At 36.1% G+C, this 17,065-nt stretch overlaps 1 protein-coding gene across 1 annotated transcript; it reads right to left on the bottom strand.

The window, feature by feature from the left end:
• Nucleotides 1-3,641: 3,641 nt before the first annotated feature.
• On the bottom strand, nt 3,642-16,490 carry LOC127149708 (uncharacterized). The gene is made up of 5 exons (XM_051085571.1): nt 16,360-16,490; nt 5,442-5,563; nt 5,268-5,343; nt 5,130-5,190; nt 3,642-3,974 (listed from the first exon to the last, which is right to left on the bottom strand). Exons 1-5 carry the CDS (start codon nt 16,488-16,490, stop codon nt 3,783-3,785), a joined length of 582 nt encoding a protein of 193 aa, XP_050941528.1. The 3' UTR covers nt 3,642-3,782.
• Nucleotides 16,491-17,065: the final 575 nt, after the last annotated feature.

Genomic DNA, 17,065 nt, shown 5'->3' with positions numbered 1-17,065 from the left:
GGTAGCCTGGTAGCTGTTGTTATAGGCAAACTCCATCAGATGCAGACGGGAGTCCCAACTTCCTGAAAACTCTAGCACGCAGGCCCGCAGCATATCTTCCAACATCTGGTTCAATCTCTCTGTCTGACCATCGGTCTGGGGGTGGAATGCCGTGCTGAAGTCCAGCCTCGTACCTAAGGCAAGTTGAAGTCCCTTCCAGAACTTCGATGTGAAACGAGCGTCTCTGTCTGAAATGATGGATACGGGTACTCCATGTAGTCTCACAATCTCTGTCATGTATAACTGCCCCCACTTACTGGCAGTGTAAGTGGATTTTCCTGGCACGAAATGGGCCGACTTCGTGAGTCTGTCGACCACAACCCAGATCACCGTGTAGCCCTTTAGGGTCTTGGGCAGTCCCGTAATAAAATCCATCGACACACTCTCCCACTTCCACCCTGGCACACTCAGGGGTTGCAGCAACCCTGCTGGATGCTGCCTAGGTGCCTTCACCTGCTGGCACACCAAGCATCTACTGACAAAGTCTGCCACATCCCTCTTCATGCCCCTCCACCAATAGACACTCCTTAAGTCCTGATACATCTTCGTACTTCCAGGGTGCATGGTAAACGGGGAACTGTGAGCCTCGGTCAAAAGCTCCGTCTTAACTGCGCTGTCTTCCGGTACACACAAGCGTCCCTCAAACATAAGGCCATCGTCAGCGGATATGGAGAAGTCTTCACCTTGCCCTGTCTCCACCATACGACGCTTCTCGGCCAAGTAAGGATCATTCCATTGAGCAGCGATGATCTTTTGCCTCAAGGTTGGCTGAACTGACAACTGAGCCAACTGTGCGGTAACCTCACCCACTGAGACTGCAATCTCGGCTCTCTCAAAATCCCTGAGTAAGGGGGCCTGCTTGGTGATTAGCGCTGCTGAATGTGCAACCTTCCTACTCAGCGCGTCAGCCACTACATTTGCTTTACCTGGGTGGTAAAGGATCTCGCAGTCGTAGTCTTTCACCAGCTCGAGCCACCTCCTCTGCCTCATATTCAACTCCTTCTGAGTGAAGAAATACTTCAGGCTCTTATGGTCGGTGTAAATCTGAATCTTCTCACCGTACAGGTAGTGCCTCCATATCTTCAGTGCAAAGATTACAGCTGCCAACTCCAAGTCGTGGGTAGGGTAGTTCTGCTCATGAACCTTCAACTGGCGGGAGGCATAAGCAACTACCTTACCTTGCTGCATCAGGACACAGCCCAGTCCCTTCTTGGAGGCATCACTATAGATCACAAAGTTTCCCGAACCATCGGGCACTGTCAGGACTGGTGCAGTCACTAGCTTCTGTTTAAGCTCCTGAAAGCTGCGCTCGCATGCTGGGCTCCATACAAAAGGGGTTCCCTTCCTGGTCAACTGGGTCAACGGGCTGGCTATACGAGAGAAGTCTTCCACGAACCTCCTATAGTAACCTGCCAAGCCCAGAAAACTTCGAATTTCACTAACCGTGGACGGTCGAGGCCAATTGGTCACCGCTTCAATCTTTGCGGGATCCACTGAAACTCCTTCACTGGAAACCACGTGGCCAAGAAACGTCACCTTCTTTAACCAGAATTCACACTTGGAGAACTTGGCATACAACTGGTTGGCTCGAAGAGTCTCCAACACCTGGTGCAAGTGCTCCTCGTGCTCAGCCTCGGTTTTCGAGTAAATCAGGATGTCGTCAATGAAGACTATGACGAACGAGTCTAGAAATTCCTTAAACACCCTGTTCATCAAATCCATGAACACTGCAGGAGCGTTAGTCAAGCCGAAAGACATCACCACGAACTCATAATGTCCGTACCTCGATCGAAAGGCCGTCTTGGGAATGTCACCATCCCTAATTCTCAACTGGTGATAGCCCGATCGCAGGTCGATCTTGGAAAAGACAGTGGCTCCCTGCAACTGATCGAACAAGTCATCAATCCTGGGCAAGGGATAGCGGTTTTTGACTGTCACCTTGTTCAGCTCTCGATAGTCAATACAAAGGCGCATCGACCCATCCTTCTTCTTCACGAACAATACTGGGGCTCCCCAAGGTGACACACTGGGCCGGATGAAGCCTTTGTCCAGCAACTCCTGTAACTGGACCTTCAACTCTTTTAGCTCGGCTGGAGCCATTCTGTAAGGGGCCCTCGAGATAGGGGCAGTGCCCGGCTCTAACTCGATGGCGAAGTCTACTTCTCTGGGCGGCGGAAGTCCTGGGAGTTCGTCTGGGAAAACGTCGGGGTACTCCCTCACCACTGGTTCGGAAGATAGGGAAACTTCTGGCTCTCTAATATCCACTACGCTTGCCAAGATGCCCCAAGTACCCTGGCTGAGTAGTTTACTAGCCTTCATGGCTGAGATGACCTTGGGTATACATACCATGCCTGCCCCCCTGAATTTGAAACTAGCCCCGGAGGGAGGGTTGAAGATAACTTCCTTGCCAAAACAGTCTATATTTGCATGGTTGGCTGACAGCCAATCCATGCCTAGTATCACATCAAAATCCTGCATGTCTAACACTAGCAAGGTCACGTCTAACATACGATTCGCTATCTCTACCCGACATGCCTTTATTTGTTCTTTGGACAACAGGACCTCCCCAGATGGAGTAGAAACCGACAAAACACTACCCAAGGGTTCTACCTCCAAACCCACATGTTGAACGAAAACTGAGGATATAAACGAGTGGGATGACCCAGAGTCAAATAGCACAAAAGCATAATGCCCCAAAATTGGGAGCGTACCTGTCACCACTGTGCCAGCTCGCTCGGCCTCCTGCCGGGTAGTGGCGAAAACTCTCCCCTGCTGGGCCGCAGAAGGCTGGGGCGGTGTCGTCTCAAAGGGTTTCCGAGGACACACATCAGCAGTATGCCCCGGCTGTCTACATCTGAAACAGACTCCACTTCCAGCCAAACAACGACCTCCGTGGACTCTCCCACAGGTAGTACAAGCGGGTAGCTCTCTCAGCGTCCTCCCGGCTGCTGCCAGCTCCCGTCGGTGTCTCTGGAAAACACCTCCTGATCTCAGTGTTCGCTGCGGTGCTACGTCAGGCTGCGTCTCAACCTTTCTCTTTTGTCCCAAGGCTGACCCTCTGCCGGCAGCCTTAGACGAATCGGCTCTCTCAGGCAGGCTCAAATCCAGTGCTATACGTAGTGCATCAGCATGCGTGGCTGGGCGGAGAGCTCTGACAATGCCCTGAATGTCTAGCCTGAGTCCTCTAACGAATTTCTCCGTCCTGGCAGCCTCATCCCTTACCATATCGGGAGCAAAGCGGGACAGCATATCGAACTCGGCGTCGTACTGCTCCACCGTCATGTCGCCTTGCTCCAAGTTTAGGAACTCTTGCAGCTTGGCGTGCTTCACATTGGCAGAGAAGAACTTAGCATAGAAGTTCTCCTTGAACTGCTCCCAAGTTATCTTACTGACATCGCCCCCCAGCATTCTCTCAGCGGTCTCCCACCAGGCGGTGCCTCGGTCCTCCAAGAAGAAGACTGCACACTGCACCTTCTGGTCTTCTGGGCACTTCATGTACCGGAAAATAGTCTCTATGGACGTCAACCACATTTGGGCCTTTGTGGGGTTGTCCATAGATCCGTCAAAGGTCTTAGGATTATACTTCCTAAAGTCCCGTAAGTGTTTCGCCTCGGCCGACAGTTGAACTGGTACTGGTGGAGCTTCCTCAGGGGCTGGAGGAACAACGGCTTGGGCCTGAGCAGGGGCGGCCTGGTTCTGCTGGGCGGCCTGGTTCTGCTGGGCGGCCTGGTTCTGCTGGGCGGCTAGGAAAGGCGCCAAAGCAGCTTGCAGCATGTCCTGATAGCGCCGCTCCATCGCGGCGAGATCCGCCTGGGTGACCGGTGCATTTGGGTCGACTGCCGGTGCAGCAGGTGGCGCCTCCGGCTGGCCACGACCGGCACCTCTGCCTCCCCTACCACCTCCTCGGCGTGCACCTCTACGTGGCGGCATTCTCCCTAAAATTCACCAACAAACTTTTCACCACAAGAACTTAACGCCCTATCTCTAGATCTAGACTATTCAGGCAAAATCGTAATCTTAACATTAGCAAGGCTTTAGGCATACCTGGCGAGTGCTGAAGGACCGTATAGCCATAGGGTGAAGTAAAACCAAAACAAAATGACTTACATCGTAGGTCAGTCTACAGAACCTAAAACACTTGGCTCTGATACCAACTGTAACGACCCAACTCCTTATACTGAATCGAAGTCATTACTCAATATAGAACCAGTGGTTTAAGTCATAAAATTTATTAAAAAGCATACGGTTTAAGAAATTCCATTTGTGAAAAAGTTAAACAAGATAGCCATGCAAAAAGTGTAAATGCGTTCTGATGTCCTACTCGGGCCCTATCTACATAAAAGATGGCAAGTAATGAAAAGGTTTCAAACTCAATTACGAAAATCTAAAATAAGGATAAGCGGAAGCAGTAGTCCCTATGGCCCTCCACGGTCACTTCGGGTCGCTCGCCAGCTTGCCCTTGCCCTTGCCTCGTCCTCTACCTGAAAACATAAAATGAAGAGAGTGAGTAAAAAAAAATACTCAGTAAGGGACCCACTACTGGTCCCACTAGGTGCCTGTTAGCTTCCTGTCAGAGTCCTGAAACTGGTACCCAATCTCTGGCACGTTCCCGAACACGTGCAACATGCGCTCCCGTAGGAACGTAGCTCTGGTCTTCGGTGCCCCGGGGGACACCTAGGACAGTCGGGATGCGAGGACCCCGTCGAGTCACTCGAGTCATATCTATCTCATGCTAGACTGGTGTCCCGTCGGACCACACAGTCCTCAATAGGTGGTGATCCCGTAGGACACCCATGCAGGTACGACTCTAACAGACTAAGCTAACAGGTACCCTACTTGCAGTATACATACACATGGCATCAGTATGAAACATATCACATAAATCATCTCTACACTCTCCATCTCGACATTCGCCGCATGGCCACAACAGCTCTCGCCAAACATGACGGGCTAAAGTCTAATCACATCATCAGTTATATCATGCTAACATTTATTTCAGGCATTGTACTGTTTAATTCATAACATGAGAGAAATTGGAGCATACATAGTCTCACACTTCTAAACATGAAGCCAGTAGTGGAATCTCTTACCTGGAGATTCACCCGACGAGTCCTAACCGCAAGACACGTGTGCTTTCCAAGCAACGGGATCCTAAATATTTAATAACGCCAAAGTCCGTAATTAGGTCACCAACGATTAACGGTTAAGACTACGTTGAAATAACTTACCCCAGAAAAGGTTGCAGTGGATGAGTCCCTACTGAAGAGAGTCTCTCGCCGCACCGGTCACTCGGTCCAAGACGCCCTTAGGAAAAATAACTTAACTTAGTCCTAAAATAATTTAATTTACGTCCGGACCAGGGAGTCTTACTGGGAAAATGCCACAATAATTAATTAAGTTACCAAAATGTAGGTGGATGGAGCCAAATTGGTCTTGGCGGCTCGGCTGGAAGAGGACAGGGACCGGCTCGGCTTGGCGCAGGCGCGGCTCGGCTTTGACACAGGGGTTCACGCGTGCGGCTCGGCTTGCAACAGGGGGAGACGCGGCTCGGCTACGCAGAAGCGCGCGGCGCGGCTTCACACGCGAACGCGGCTCGCACGCGGACGCGGCTCGCACGCGGAATCGGCTTCGGGTTAGGGCGCGCGGATGCGGAGCGGCTCCGGGTTCGGGTTCGACGGCTGGCGGCGCGCGAGGCTTAGCTGCTGGATTCCCGTCGGCGCGGCGGCTGGCTGACGAACGATCCGGCTGCGCTGCGTCGGATCTCAGCGGTGCGGCGTGGCTGAGCTATCCTCCTCCGATCGAAGCGGCGCGGCGAGTTCCGGCTTCGGCTTTCAGAAGCGGCGCGGTACTACGGCTGGCTGAGGGAGACGGCTTCGGCTTTTCCGCTTCCCGGCAGACGAGCGGCACGGCTGCGGCTTCGACTCCCGACTGAGACGTCGCGGCTCGGGGCTTCGATTCGGCGAGGGCGTCGGCTTACGGCTGCGTGGCTTCGGTTTGCTCGGCGTGCGGCGGCTTGGCGTGAACCGACCCTCGACGGCTGGGAGACTGGCGCGGCGGCCTGAGGCGGACGACAGGCGGCGGCGGCGGCGTGGTTGGGAGTTAGGGTTTCCTCTCCTTCTCTTTTCTTCTCTCTTTTTTTTTTTGAATTAAATTAGCACGGGTTCCAAGGCTCTTTAAATAAGAGAGAAACTAATTTCCTTTCTATTATTTTATTATTTATTTCCAAAAGTATCTCTCTTCTCTCTCTCTTCAATGAAACACCCTTGACCCTTTCCAAGCTTATAAATTAGTTGCTACTAATTAATTGATTAAATCCTCCTTTAATAAATAAAAAAAAAATAGAATAAATTCCAACCTTAGTTTAATAAGGGTTTCCCCCTATTAATTCCAGCAAGACAAAAGAAATAAAAAAAAAAAAAAAAATAAAAGAAAAACGAAAAGAAAAGCTGGGCGTTACATTTAAATCTTAAAAAGTTTAGGCAATTGAACCTTTACAGAAACCCCAAATAGATCCAAAATTAAATTAATAAAATATTAATTTAATTTCATTGGCTTACCAAGGTTACTCAAATGGAGGTTGGAAAATCCTCTTATCCTTGATGAAAAATTCATCACTTTAAATCCTCAAGCTTCCAAAGAGACCAATCTTAACTTCAACTGATGAGGCGGCGGCGACTACAGAGGGTTATCTTAGAGAAGAAGATAAAGAACCTTTTTCTTTTTCCTTTATTTCCATCTTAAGCATTCTAATGCTATTTATAGACCCAAATAATAACAATAACAATAATTATTATTTCCTTTTCCTTTTCCTTTTAGGATATATATATATATATAATACCAAAAAATATACATATATCTTTATTCCCATTATCTTTCCTAAATAAATGCCTTAATCTTAGGCTTTTATAACCATTAGTAATAATAATAATACTTCTTTATTATTATTATTTTTCTCTCACCAAAATCTACAATAAACATATATATTTATTTAAACCATCATTTTCTCTTTTAAATAAATATATATCTTTTTCGTCCAATCAAATCAACCATCTCTTTTCTCATGGATTATCTTCTTTTCTAAACAAATATAATTATATTTCATCATATAATTAACTTCACTTTTCCATATTATTAATTAAATATATATATCCACATATATATACTCAATTAATTACAATTCCACCAAAACTAACTTTTCCCTCCAAAATCTCAAATTAACTTAAATCCTCAATTCTTTTAATCAATCAAATCTTTTCCAATAAATCACTTATAACTTCCAACATGAATTAAATTAACCCAACCATAACAATTTCACTCCAGAATCAATATTTATCGTGGAAAATAATTAATTATTATTTATCTTTCTCCAAAATAATTAATTATCTTCTACAATAATTAATTATTATTTATCTTTCTCCAAAATAATTAATTATTGTGGATAATTAATTATTATTTATCTTTCTCCAAAGTAATTAATTATCTTCCACAATAATTAATTATTGTTTATCTTTCTCCAAAGTAATTAATTATCCTTTTACAAATAATTATATTTTCCCAAAATATAATTATTTTACTTTTTCTCCTTTAATAAATATCCTTTCCCCAAAATACAACTATCTTTTCCTTAAATAATTATATTTCAACAAATATAATTATCTTTTCCATTAACATAATAATTATATATACATTTCCACATATACTTATAATTATCAAATCTCCAACAAACTTTTCACCCGACAATTTAATTAAATAACATCCATAATTATTTAATTAAATTCAAGTTCAACAACACTAAAAATCCACAACTTTACTTAATCCTCTTAACCTACCATTTAATAAAAACTCAACAAACACCACGTGTCAAAACCTCTAATTAATTAAATATTCATCCAAGAAATGTTTAATAGATTTCAATTCCCACCTAAATCAAATAATTCTCATTAATTGGATTCAAAATAACGCCCAATAAATTAAATCTAGATAAACAAAATTAAGATAACTAACTCCAAAATTATCTAAATTTTTGGGGCGTTACAGATATAAAAACATTCATGTAGAGAAATGTAAAAGATCGTGTATATAGCTTTAAACGATTGTTTATATATACCACACTAATGTCTAAAAGAATCACGTATTTTCCAATTAGTCTAAACGATGTTTTAGTAAAGTATATATGTAAATATACAATTATAAAGCATACACGATCAGGCGATACAAATCACACGATCATATAGTAAAGTCTAAACGATCTTCTTAATACATTTAAATGATATTAAACAATTGTTTATATATACCACACTAATGTCTAAAAGATCGCGTATTTTCCGATTAATCTAAACGATCATCTAAGACATAATACACCACCACGTACTTAAGTCAAACCAATTTCGTAACTATATGAAAACGTACTATTATCAAGCATAAACGATCATATAGTAAAGAATAAACGATCTTGTTAATACATGTAAACAATATTAAGCGATTTGTTTATATATACCACAGCAATATCTAAAATATAATACACCACCTCGTACTTAAGTCAAACGATTTCGTAAGCTACATGTAACCGTACAATTATCAAGCATAAACGATCATCTAGTAAAGTATAAACGATCTTCTTAATACATGTAAACGATATTAAACGATCGTTTATATATACGAAACTAATGTCAAAGGATCGCGTATTTTCCAATTAATCTAAATGATCATCTAAGACATAATATACCACCATAAGTGAAACTGATTTTGTAAACTATATGTAAACGTACAATTATCAAACATAAACGATCATTTAGTAAAGTCTAAACGATCTTTTTACTACATGTAAAAGATATTAAATGATCGTTTATATATACCACACTAATGTCTGAAGGATCGCGTAGTTTTCGATTAATCTAAACGATCATCTAAGACATAATACACCACCACGTACTTAAGTCAAACTAATTTTGTAAACTATATGTAAACGTACAATTATTAAGCATAAATGATCATTTAGTAAAGCCTAAACGATTTTCTTAATACATGTAAACTATATTCAACGATTTTTTATATATACGACACTAATGTCTAAAGGATCGCACATTTTTCAAGTAATCTAAACGATCATCTAAGACATAATACACCACCACGTACTTAAGTCAAACCGATTTCGTAAACTATATGTAAACGTACAATTATCAAGCATAAACGATCATTTAGTAAAGTCTAAACGATCTTCTTTATACATGTAAACGATATTAGACGATCATTTATATATACCACACTAATGTCTAAAGGATCGCGTATTTTTCAATTAATCTAAATGATCATATCTAAGACATAATACACCACCACGTACTTAAGTCAAACCGATTTCGTAAACTATATGTGAACGTACAATTGTCAAACATAAACGATCATCTAGTAAAGTCTAAACGATATTAAATAATCGTTTATATATACCAAACTAATGTATAAGCGATATTAAATCTCCACCAACTTTAATATAAAAAACGTTTATACATGATAATGAAAGAAAGAGATTGCACATTGTCATTAATTGTTCAAACCTTGCTTACAAGTCCTACTATTATGTCCTTTACGATTTCAATTGGAACATCTCGTTGAACTACTAAATTTACCAACAGATGGAATTCTTTGTTTTTTTGGTTTTCCAGCTTGCTGTTTAAAGACTGGAGGTAATATTTTTCATCACAAAATCTACAACTCTCTAATCGAAATAAGATCCAACAAGTTGAATACAACCACTGTATGTTGCTGATAGTGTTTCACTATAATAAAACTCAGATACATGAGAATAGGTATCTAAATTAAGCATTCGTAGAACTGCAAGAGCTTGCGCACAAGGAATTTCTTCAACATCCCATACTCGATAACTATAACATCCCACATTTAACTTCACAATCAACTGTTGATTTCCATTCGTTACTTGGTATTCAATCATACTAATTGGATCAACCTAATACATATGACAAATAAAGACAATTAAAAAAATAATAAAAATAGATTTTAATCTCTGTATAGATCAGATATATATAGATTTGATGTCATCATTTAATACCTTTTTCTACGTGAATATGTCCGAGACCACTTCTTAAAACCAACACTACTAAGATAATTTCTGATATTTGGACATACCAACTCCATGCATCTCATGTGATACTCAAATTCATCAATGGTGTAGGCATAAGCATAGCTAAAGAAATATTTATCAAGTAGTGGATCCTTAAAATGGAGTTTCAAGTTACTTAAAAGATGTTTTATGTACACACAATACTCAACATCAGAAAACACTCTTAAAACTCCTTTAGGGATGTTAAGATGCCTATTAGAAATAATGACTAAATTAGCCCGCTCTGAAAAACTACCTCTTATCTTCTTAAAAAAACCATGTCCATGATACATCATTTTCAGAATCCACAATGGCAAAAGCAAGAGGGAAGATTTGATTGTTACCATCTTGTGATGAGACTGTTAATAGGATGCCACCAAACTTACATTTTAAAAATGTCCCATCAACAGAAATAATAGGTCTACAATATTTTCACCCCTCAATTGATGCACCAAAAACCATAAAGCAAAATTGAAATGACCACTATCATCCATTTCTAAAATAGTGCATGTACCTAATAATAATTACAAAAACATTATATTAGAACAAACAAAAAAGAACAAGAAGAATGTGAAAGATGCTAATAATGGTCTATCTAGATAGACTATGATTTTAGTCTATCCACATCTATGTGAAAATAAATTTAAATTTAATATTCAAATGAGATCATATCTGGGTTAGATTCAACCAATTTATCAAAGAATCTTGGAATCAATGCATACGATTCAACTGCATCACCATGTAATATTTTTACCATATGTTCTTTCGCCCTCCAAGCTTTTTGGTAACTTATATTAACTCCAAGATTTGTATGAGCCTTGTGCACAATCTCTTTAGGAATGGAACTAGCAGTAGACATGAATCTAAAATCATCTATCAAACAACTGCCAATTAATGTTGAAGAAGCTTGCATGTGATAACTTTGGGCATTACTCAATGAACGTTCATGGTCAGAAGTGTATTTTCATAGCATCCACAAATCACTCTTCTTATAACGAGATGTTCGAACATACCACTTGCATCCTTCTTGTAGACATCTAAATTCAAGAGACCTCAAATTTGATACTGTAGTCCTAAATTGAAAGTTGGTCTTCACTGCTATCATAAAAAAAATACTTTGAAAGCACTTCTTTACTTTCAAATAAACATTTTTCCTTCAAATCAGAATAATAAGAGATGTCTCTTATAACTTCATCATTTAAAACAGAAGAAGAACCTATATTCAGTGACATATCAACATTTTCCCGTACACTACTAGATGAAGAAGACATTCCCAAAGAATCAACACTTACATTGGCAACTAATAGATGTCTACTAGTTGCAATTACAGCAAAAGCTAAATACTATGCAACATCATTGTCTTTCTTTATTGGCACAACAGTTTGAACATTGCTTTTACCAAAATCAATTAAAACATATAATTCTACTGATTCATCCAACTCAATTTGTTCACTTGTCAAAGCAACCAAAGAATTAAAGCTGACTCGCATATCTACCAAAATTTCGGTCACTCAGTAATTCTTGTAAACATTGCAGCCATTCAATTAAACCCCATAAAAAACAACAATAGGAGTAGATATTCTAATATGGAAATAAAGAAAATATAATTAAGTATTTAATGGTGAAAGAAAGAATTAAATAAATATCTATCACATAATAAGAGAATAAAATGTACTAAAAGATCGTGCAAAAAAGATAATAAATACTAAACGATCATTTAACAACAATAGACGATCATATAAAATAAATCAAACCATTGTATAAAATAAACTAAACGATCGTTCAAATATGCTAATCGTTTAAACCATCGTATTAACTTAGATACATGATTGTTTAAAGACACTGATAAAAAAAAATTGAAAATTTTGGTGTTCATAAAGATGAACGATCTTATTCATATAGCAAAACAATCGTCTCTATATTGGTAAACGATGATGTTAATAGAGATAAACAATCGAGTAATTCAATCAAAATTATCGTGAAAAACTTTAAACTATCGATCTTCATAATGAAATACACAATTCTTAAAGTTGTTCTTAAGTTCTAAACAAAAAAGACTTTAAATTCTTACAAACAACAAAAAACAAAAACGACATTCATACTGAAATATAAATTCTTATTTCGACATAAACAATCATTAAAATCTTCAAAAATCTTCATAACGAAATACAAAATGGCTTACATTAATACCTACATATTCTAAACATTCTATCTTGATGCCACAATATATAATTCTTCACGAAATTTTATAATCAACTAAATAGTTTAAACAAAAAACAATATTTCTACATACCGAAACCAAAATCATTGAGACAATATCAATAGAGCAATATAGAAGGTCTTGATTGTCTAAGATGACAAGAAGAGAAACGATGTTATCGAAGATGATGAATATGAGAGCGAATGTTGTCGAAAATTACGAAAAAGGCAAAGAAAGATATATAAAAGACGAGATGAATAACTCGGAAACAACGATCGTGAAAAAATCAGGACATATTTAAAAAATCGTTAGAAAAGAGTAAGGGAATAAGGAATTCTAAAAAAATAATTTCCTCAATGGACTTGTTATACGGACCATAAATAGTTTAATGTTATTTTGATATAAAATCTATCGTTGAGATTCTCCAATTTTGGAAAATGATAATTTTGTTATTTTGAAATTCGATTAAGTTTATTTTGAAATAAAATATAAAATCTATCGTTGAGATTCTCCAATTCGAAAAATAATAATTTTGTTAGTTTGAAATTCAATTAAGGTAATTGGTAAACAAATCAATGGTTGAGATTCTTTCAAATTCAAAATAATAATTTGGTTATTTTGAGATTCAACCAATTAATGTTATTTTGATATAAAATCTATAGTTGAGATTCTCTAATTTTGAATAATAATAATTTTGTTATTTTGAAATAAAATCTATCGTTGAGATTCTCCAAAATGAAAACTAATAATTTGATTATTTTGGAATTAGTAAGATTGAATAAAGTTGTTAAAATGTTGAATCAATTAGTTGAGTTTCAAGATATTAGAAAGAAGTTATGATTTAAGTTGCTATATCTTTACCACATCAAAAATAATTAAAGGTTCATAAATGCATAACACACAAATTAATTACACTCTAGAGACGAAATAATTATAGTTTGAGAATATGAGTATTTTAGTATTTTATAAAATACCATGCACATATAAAGAATGTCATTTGCTAAAAATTAAAAGAAAAAATGATTTTGCCATTTTCCAAAATGATCCCTAAAACGTTGCTTTATCCCGTAATGACATTAGGATTGCTGCAACCATCACGATACAACGTAATTCGAGAAATTAAATATTCAGAAGAGGAAAAAAGATTAGGTTGAATTATATAAACAAGCTAATTGAAATATGTGTTCAATGAGACATGCACTTCAACCAAAATGGAAGTTATGATAACGATTATTTTCATCCCATCTTCTCATTGAACAAGACTTTTAAAAGTCTAGGGTTCATGACAGGAACAAAACATATTGACTATTTTTAAGAAAAAATCAAATTTAAAAAATAAAATAAGATCTAATATGAAAACTAATTTTAATCTACTAATTATTAAAGCTTGAGATTCAACCAATTAAAGTTATTTTAAAATAAAATCAACAGATGAGATTCGACTAATAAAAGATAATAATTTGATTATTTTGAAATTAGTAAAATTGAATAAAGTTGTTAAAATAAAACCAATTGATTATGATAGGAGTTGTTATATTTTGCAGACTCATAAATGTATAACAAAGATTAATTACCGAGACATGATCTGCAATGTGGTATATTATAAATACCATGCACATGTCATAAGTGCCATTTGTTAAACATAGAAATAAAAAGGGTTTTTCCATTTTTCAAAATAACTCCAAAAAGATTGTTTTATCCCTTGTTATCCTTTTTTTTAGAAAGATCTAGAGAAAAGACCTAATTTAACTATGAAATCATAGATATCCTAAAATATTTTTTTTTTACTTAATTAGGAATTCCTAGGACAATTTTAACTTATAATTACATTAATTATATAGGTAATTTGAAATTAAGAATTATATTTTATTTATTTATATTATATTTAACATTATTGTGTAAATTATAACTTCCTTAATTATGATCTTAATTACTATAAAATCTTAATTATTAATGAAAAAGCGTTACCTGATATAATTATTTTAAATTATCATCAAATAATATATTTTTGAATATGGAAATAATTTCCAAAATTCCCTTTCTTAATTATTCATCAGCCGCATAATTCTTACATCCTCATCTCCGTCATCAACAATTATTCTTCTCTATTACATCTGCCACCTGCAATTTATCCAATTTCTCTACCAATTCCGGTACATCCTCCATCGGAAAGTTATTGAATTTCTTCACCAATTCCATCCAGTTTCATTCTTCATCTTCTTATATTTCGTTCATCATCGATTCTGATTCCGTTATTCACATAATCTCAATTTATTTCGTCCTTTCGTTCTCCTCATGCATCCGGTCAATTGTTTTTCTTAATTCATTATATTTTTCTGCACTCCATTAAATCGTAGTATTCCAAGAACGTTTAATGTTAAATTTCAAAAAATTTGTTGTAGACATATACCATTTCATATATAACAATGCATATATTTATTACATACAGTCCCCAAGGAATTTCAATTGTTTGTTATGTGAATTAGTTTATATATATCCCTTCATATATACAATAATGCATATAAATTAAGATACAGTAACCGATTAATATGATATGTGTGTTCTTTTATTTTTTTAAATATATACCCCTTCATATATACAATAATATACATAAATTGACATACAATAATTGACAAATATGATCTGTGTGTTATGTTTTTTTATAGATATATATCTCTTCTTATTTACCATAATACATATATATGGACATCCCGTAACCGTAGAATATCATATGTTTATTCAAGTAAGCTCGATTCTGTTATCGAAAAATCGTAACATTCTTTCAATTCCGGTACATCCAGTTTCCTTATTCACATAATCTTATTTCCTCCATCACCGATTCCAGTTTTGTTCTTGACCGATTCTTAGTTTATTTCATTTTTTTGTTATTTTCTTACTTTCGGTTAGTTGTCTTCCTCGATTCCTCATGTTTTTCCTTACTCCATTACATCGTAGATTTTCTGAAACATTTTAAACTTCGATTTCGTAATATTGCATTTAGATATATACCACTTAATATATAAAATTTATAAATGTATGTTGATATACAATTTTCACAAAAATATGATACATCGATTCTGTTATTTAGTATATATATACCCTTTCATATATACAATAAATCATATAAATTGACATACATTTACCGAAAAATAGGATATGTTAAATCGATTTATGAATAATATATATGAAACAATACATTGCATATTTTATGAATGAAAGATTGTGTTTTCAATTTGTTAAATTGAGTAAAAAAAAAATTACAGAACATGAGAAAAAAAAATCTGTGTATATATTATTGAATATATGCAGTAATATATATGTAACAAATAACAAAACATAAATGTATTATTTAGTAGCATATGTGAAAAATAAAGATATGAGAAACATTACCGAAATATATGCTATAAAACGGAAGAAGAAAGAACAAATTTTTGAAGAAAGAAAATACATACTACGAAACGGAAGAATAAATAATCTAGGAAAAAAAGACTAACTATATCACAAGAAGCAAATTGGAAGGGAAGAAGAAAAAACAAATATTTTTTGTAATAGAAATCGAAGAAGAATGCCGGCATCGAAATTGATAATAGTGAGAAATTAACTTTTTGTTGGGGATGAAATTAAAAATATTTTTTTTTATTTTTTAGGATAATTTAAAAAATATTATTATTATATAAGATAATAATTTATACCCTATTTTAATCAGTCTAAAGTTAATAAATATTACATTAATAAATATAAATATATGTATTAATAATTAAGGAAGTTATGATTGATATAATATAAATATGGTTATTGATAATTAAAAAAAATATTATTCTAATAAAGATAAATTTGAGTAATTAGCCCAAGACTTTTACGTAATAGGTTAAAAAAAATGGTTCAATGTGTAATATAATTTAGGCTATGAAATCCCTACTAATTCCCATCAAAATCGTTCTTCCTCTCTTCGTCCACATTTTCTCTCTTTTCCTTCCTCAGATTTTCTTTCTTTTTCCTTAATTACTTTTTCCTCTCCATCGTTGTCTTCATCGACGTGGGTATTCTTCTCCGGCGTGGGTCATCTCCGACGTGGGTCTTCTCAGGTGTGGTCTCATCAGATCTTTGCGGTTGTGGTTCGTCATTTATCTGTACCATTTACTTTTTACTATTATCATTTACTTCTTACTTTGTATCATTTACTTTTTATTTTATCAAAACTTCCCTTTTTTGTATTTTTCTCTATAAGCAATTTAATACAGAATCAAAACTCCTCTGTAGTTCTATATGTACTTCTACTACTACATTTAAGGCAAGGAACACAATTATAAGTTTATTTTTTCATGGAATTAGGCAACAAACTTCGCTTTATCCCTATTGCATATAACAAACATACATTGTTTCTCCATCAAATCTTCTTGGTTTTATTCATGAGGTATCAATTTTTAATTTAAGAAAAAAAATAAAATTTCCACTACTTGTGTAGATTTTAAAAGGTAAAGTGGGGTTTATTATTGCGTGAAACTTATCTTTTGGTATTATTATAATTATTATATTTTTAGAAAATGAAATTGAATAGTAAAAATAGTTGAAAAGATGAATTAGATTAGGATAGACATTTGTTTAAAATAATAGTTTTGACTATTCGTGTAAACAATAAAAAAAATATTTAGATAATTATATAGCTAAACGTATTTATTTAAGGTAAAGGCAGTGAAAACTGAATATAAAAC

The sequence above is a fragment of the Cucumis melo genome, chromosome 6 (genome assembly GCF_025177605.1).
Source record: "Cucumis melo cultivar AY chromosome 6, USDA_Cmelo_AY_1.0, whole genome shotgun sequence".
In the NCBI taxonomy this organism is placed as follows: domain Eukaryota; kingdom Viridiplantae; phylum Streptophyta; class Magnoliopsida; order Cucurbitales; family Cucurbitaceae; genus Cucumis; species Cucumis melo.
Note: the sequence above shows the minus strand (reverse complement) of the source record. Positions and strands in the feature narration are given on the sequence as shown.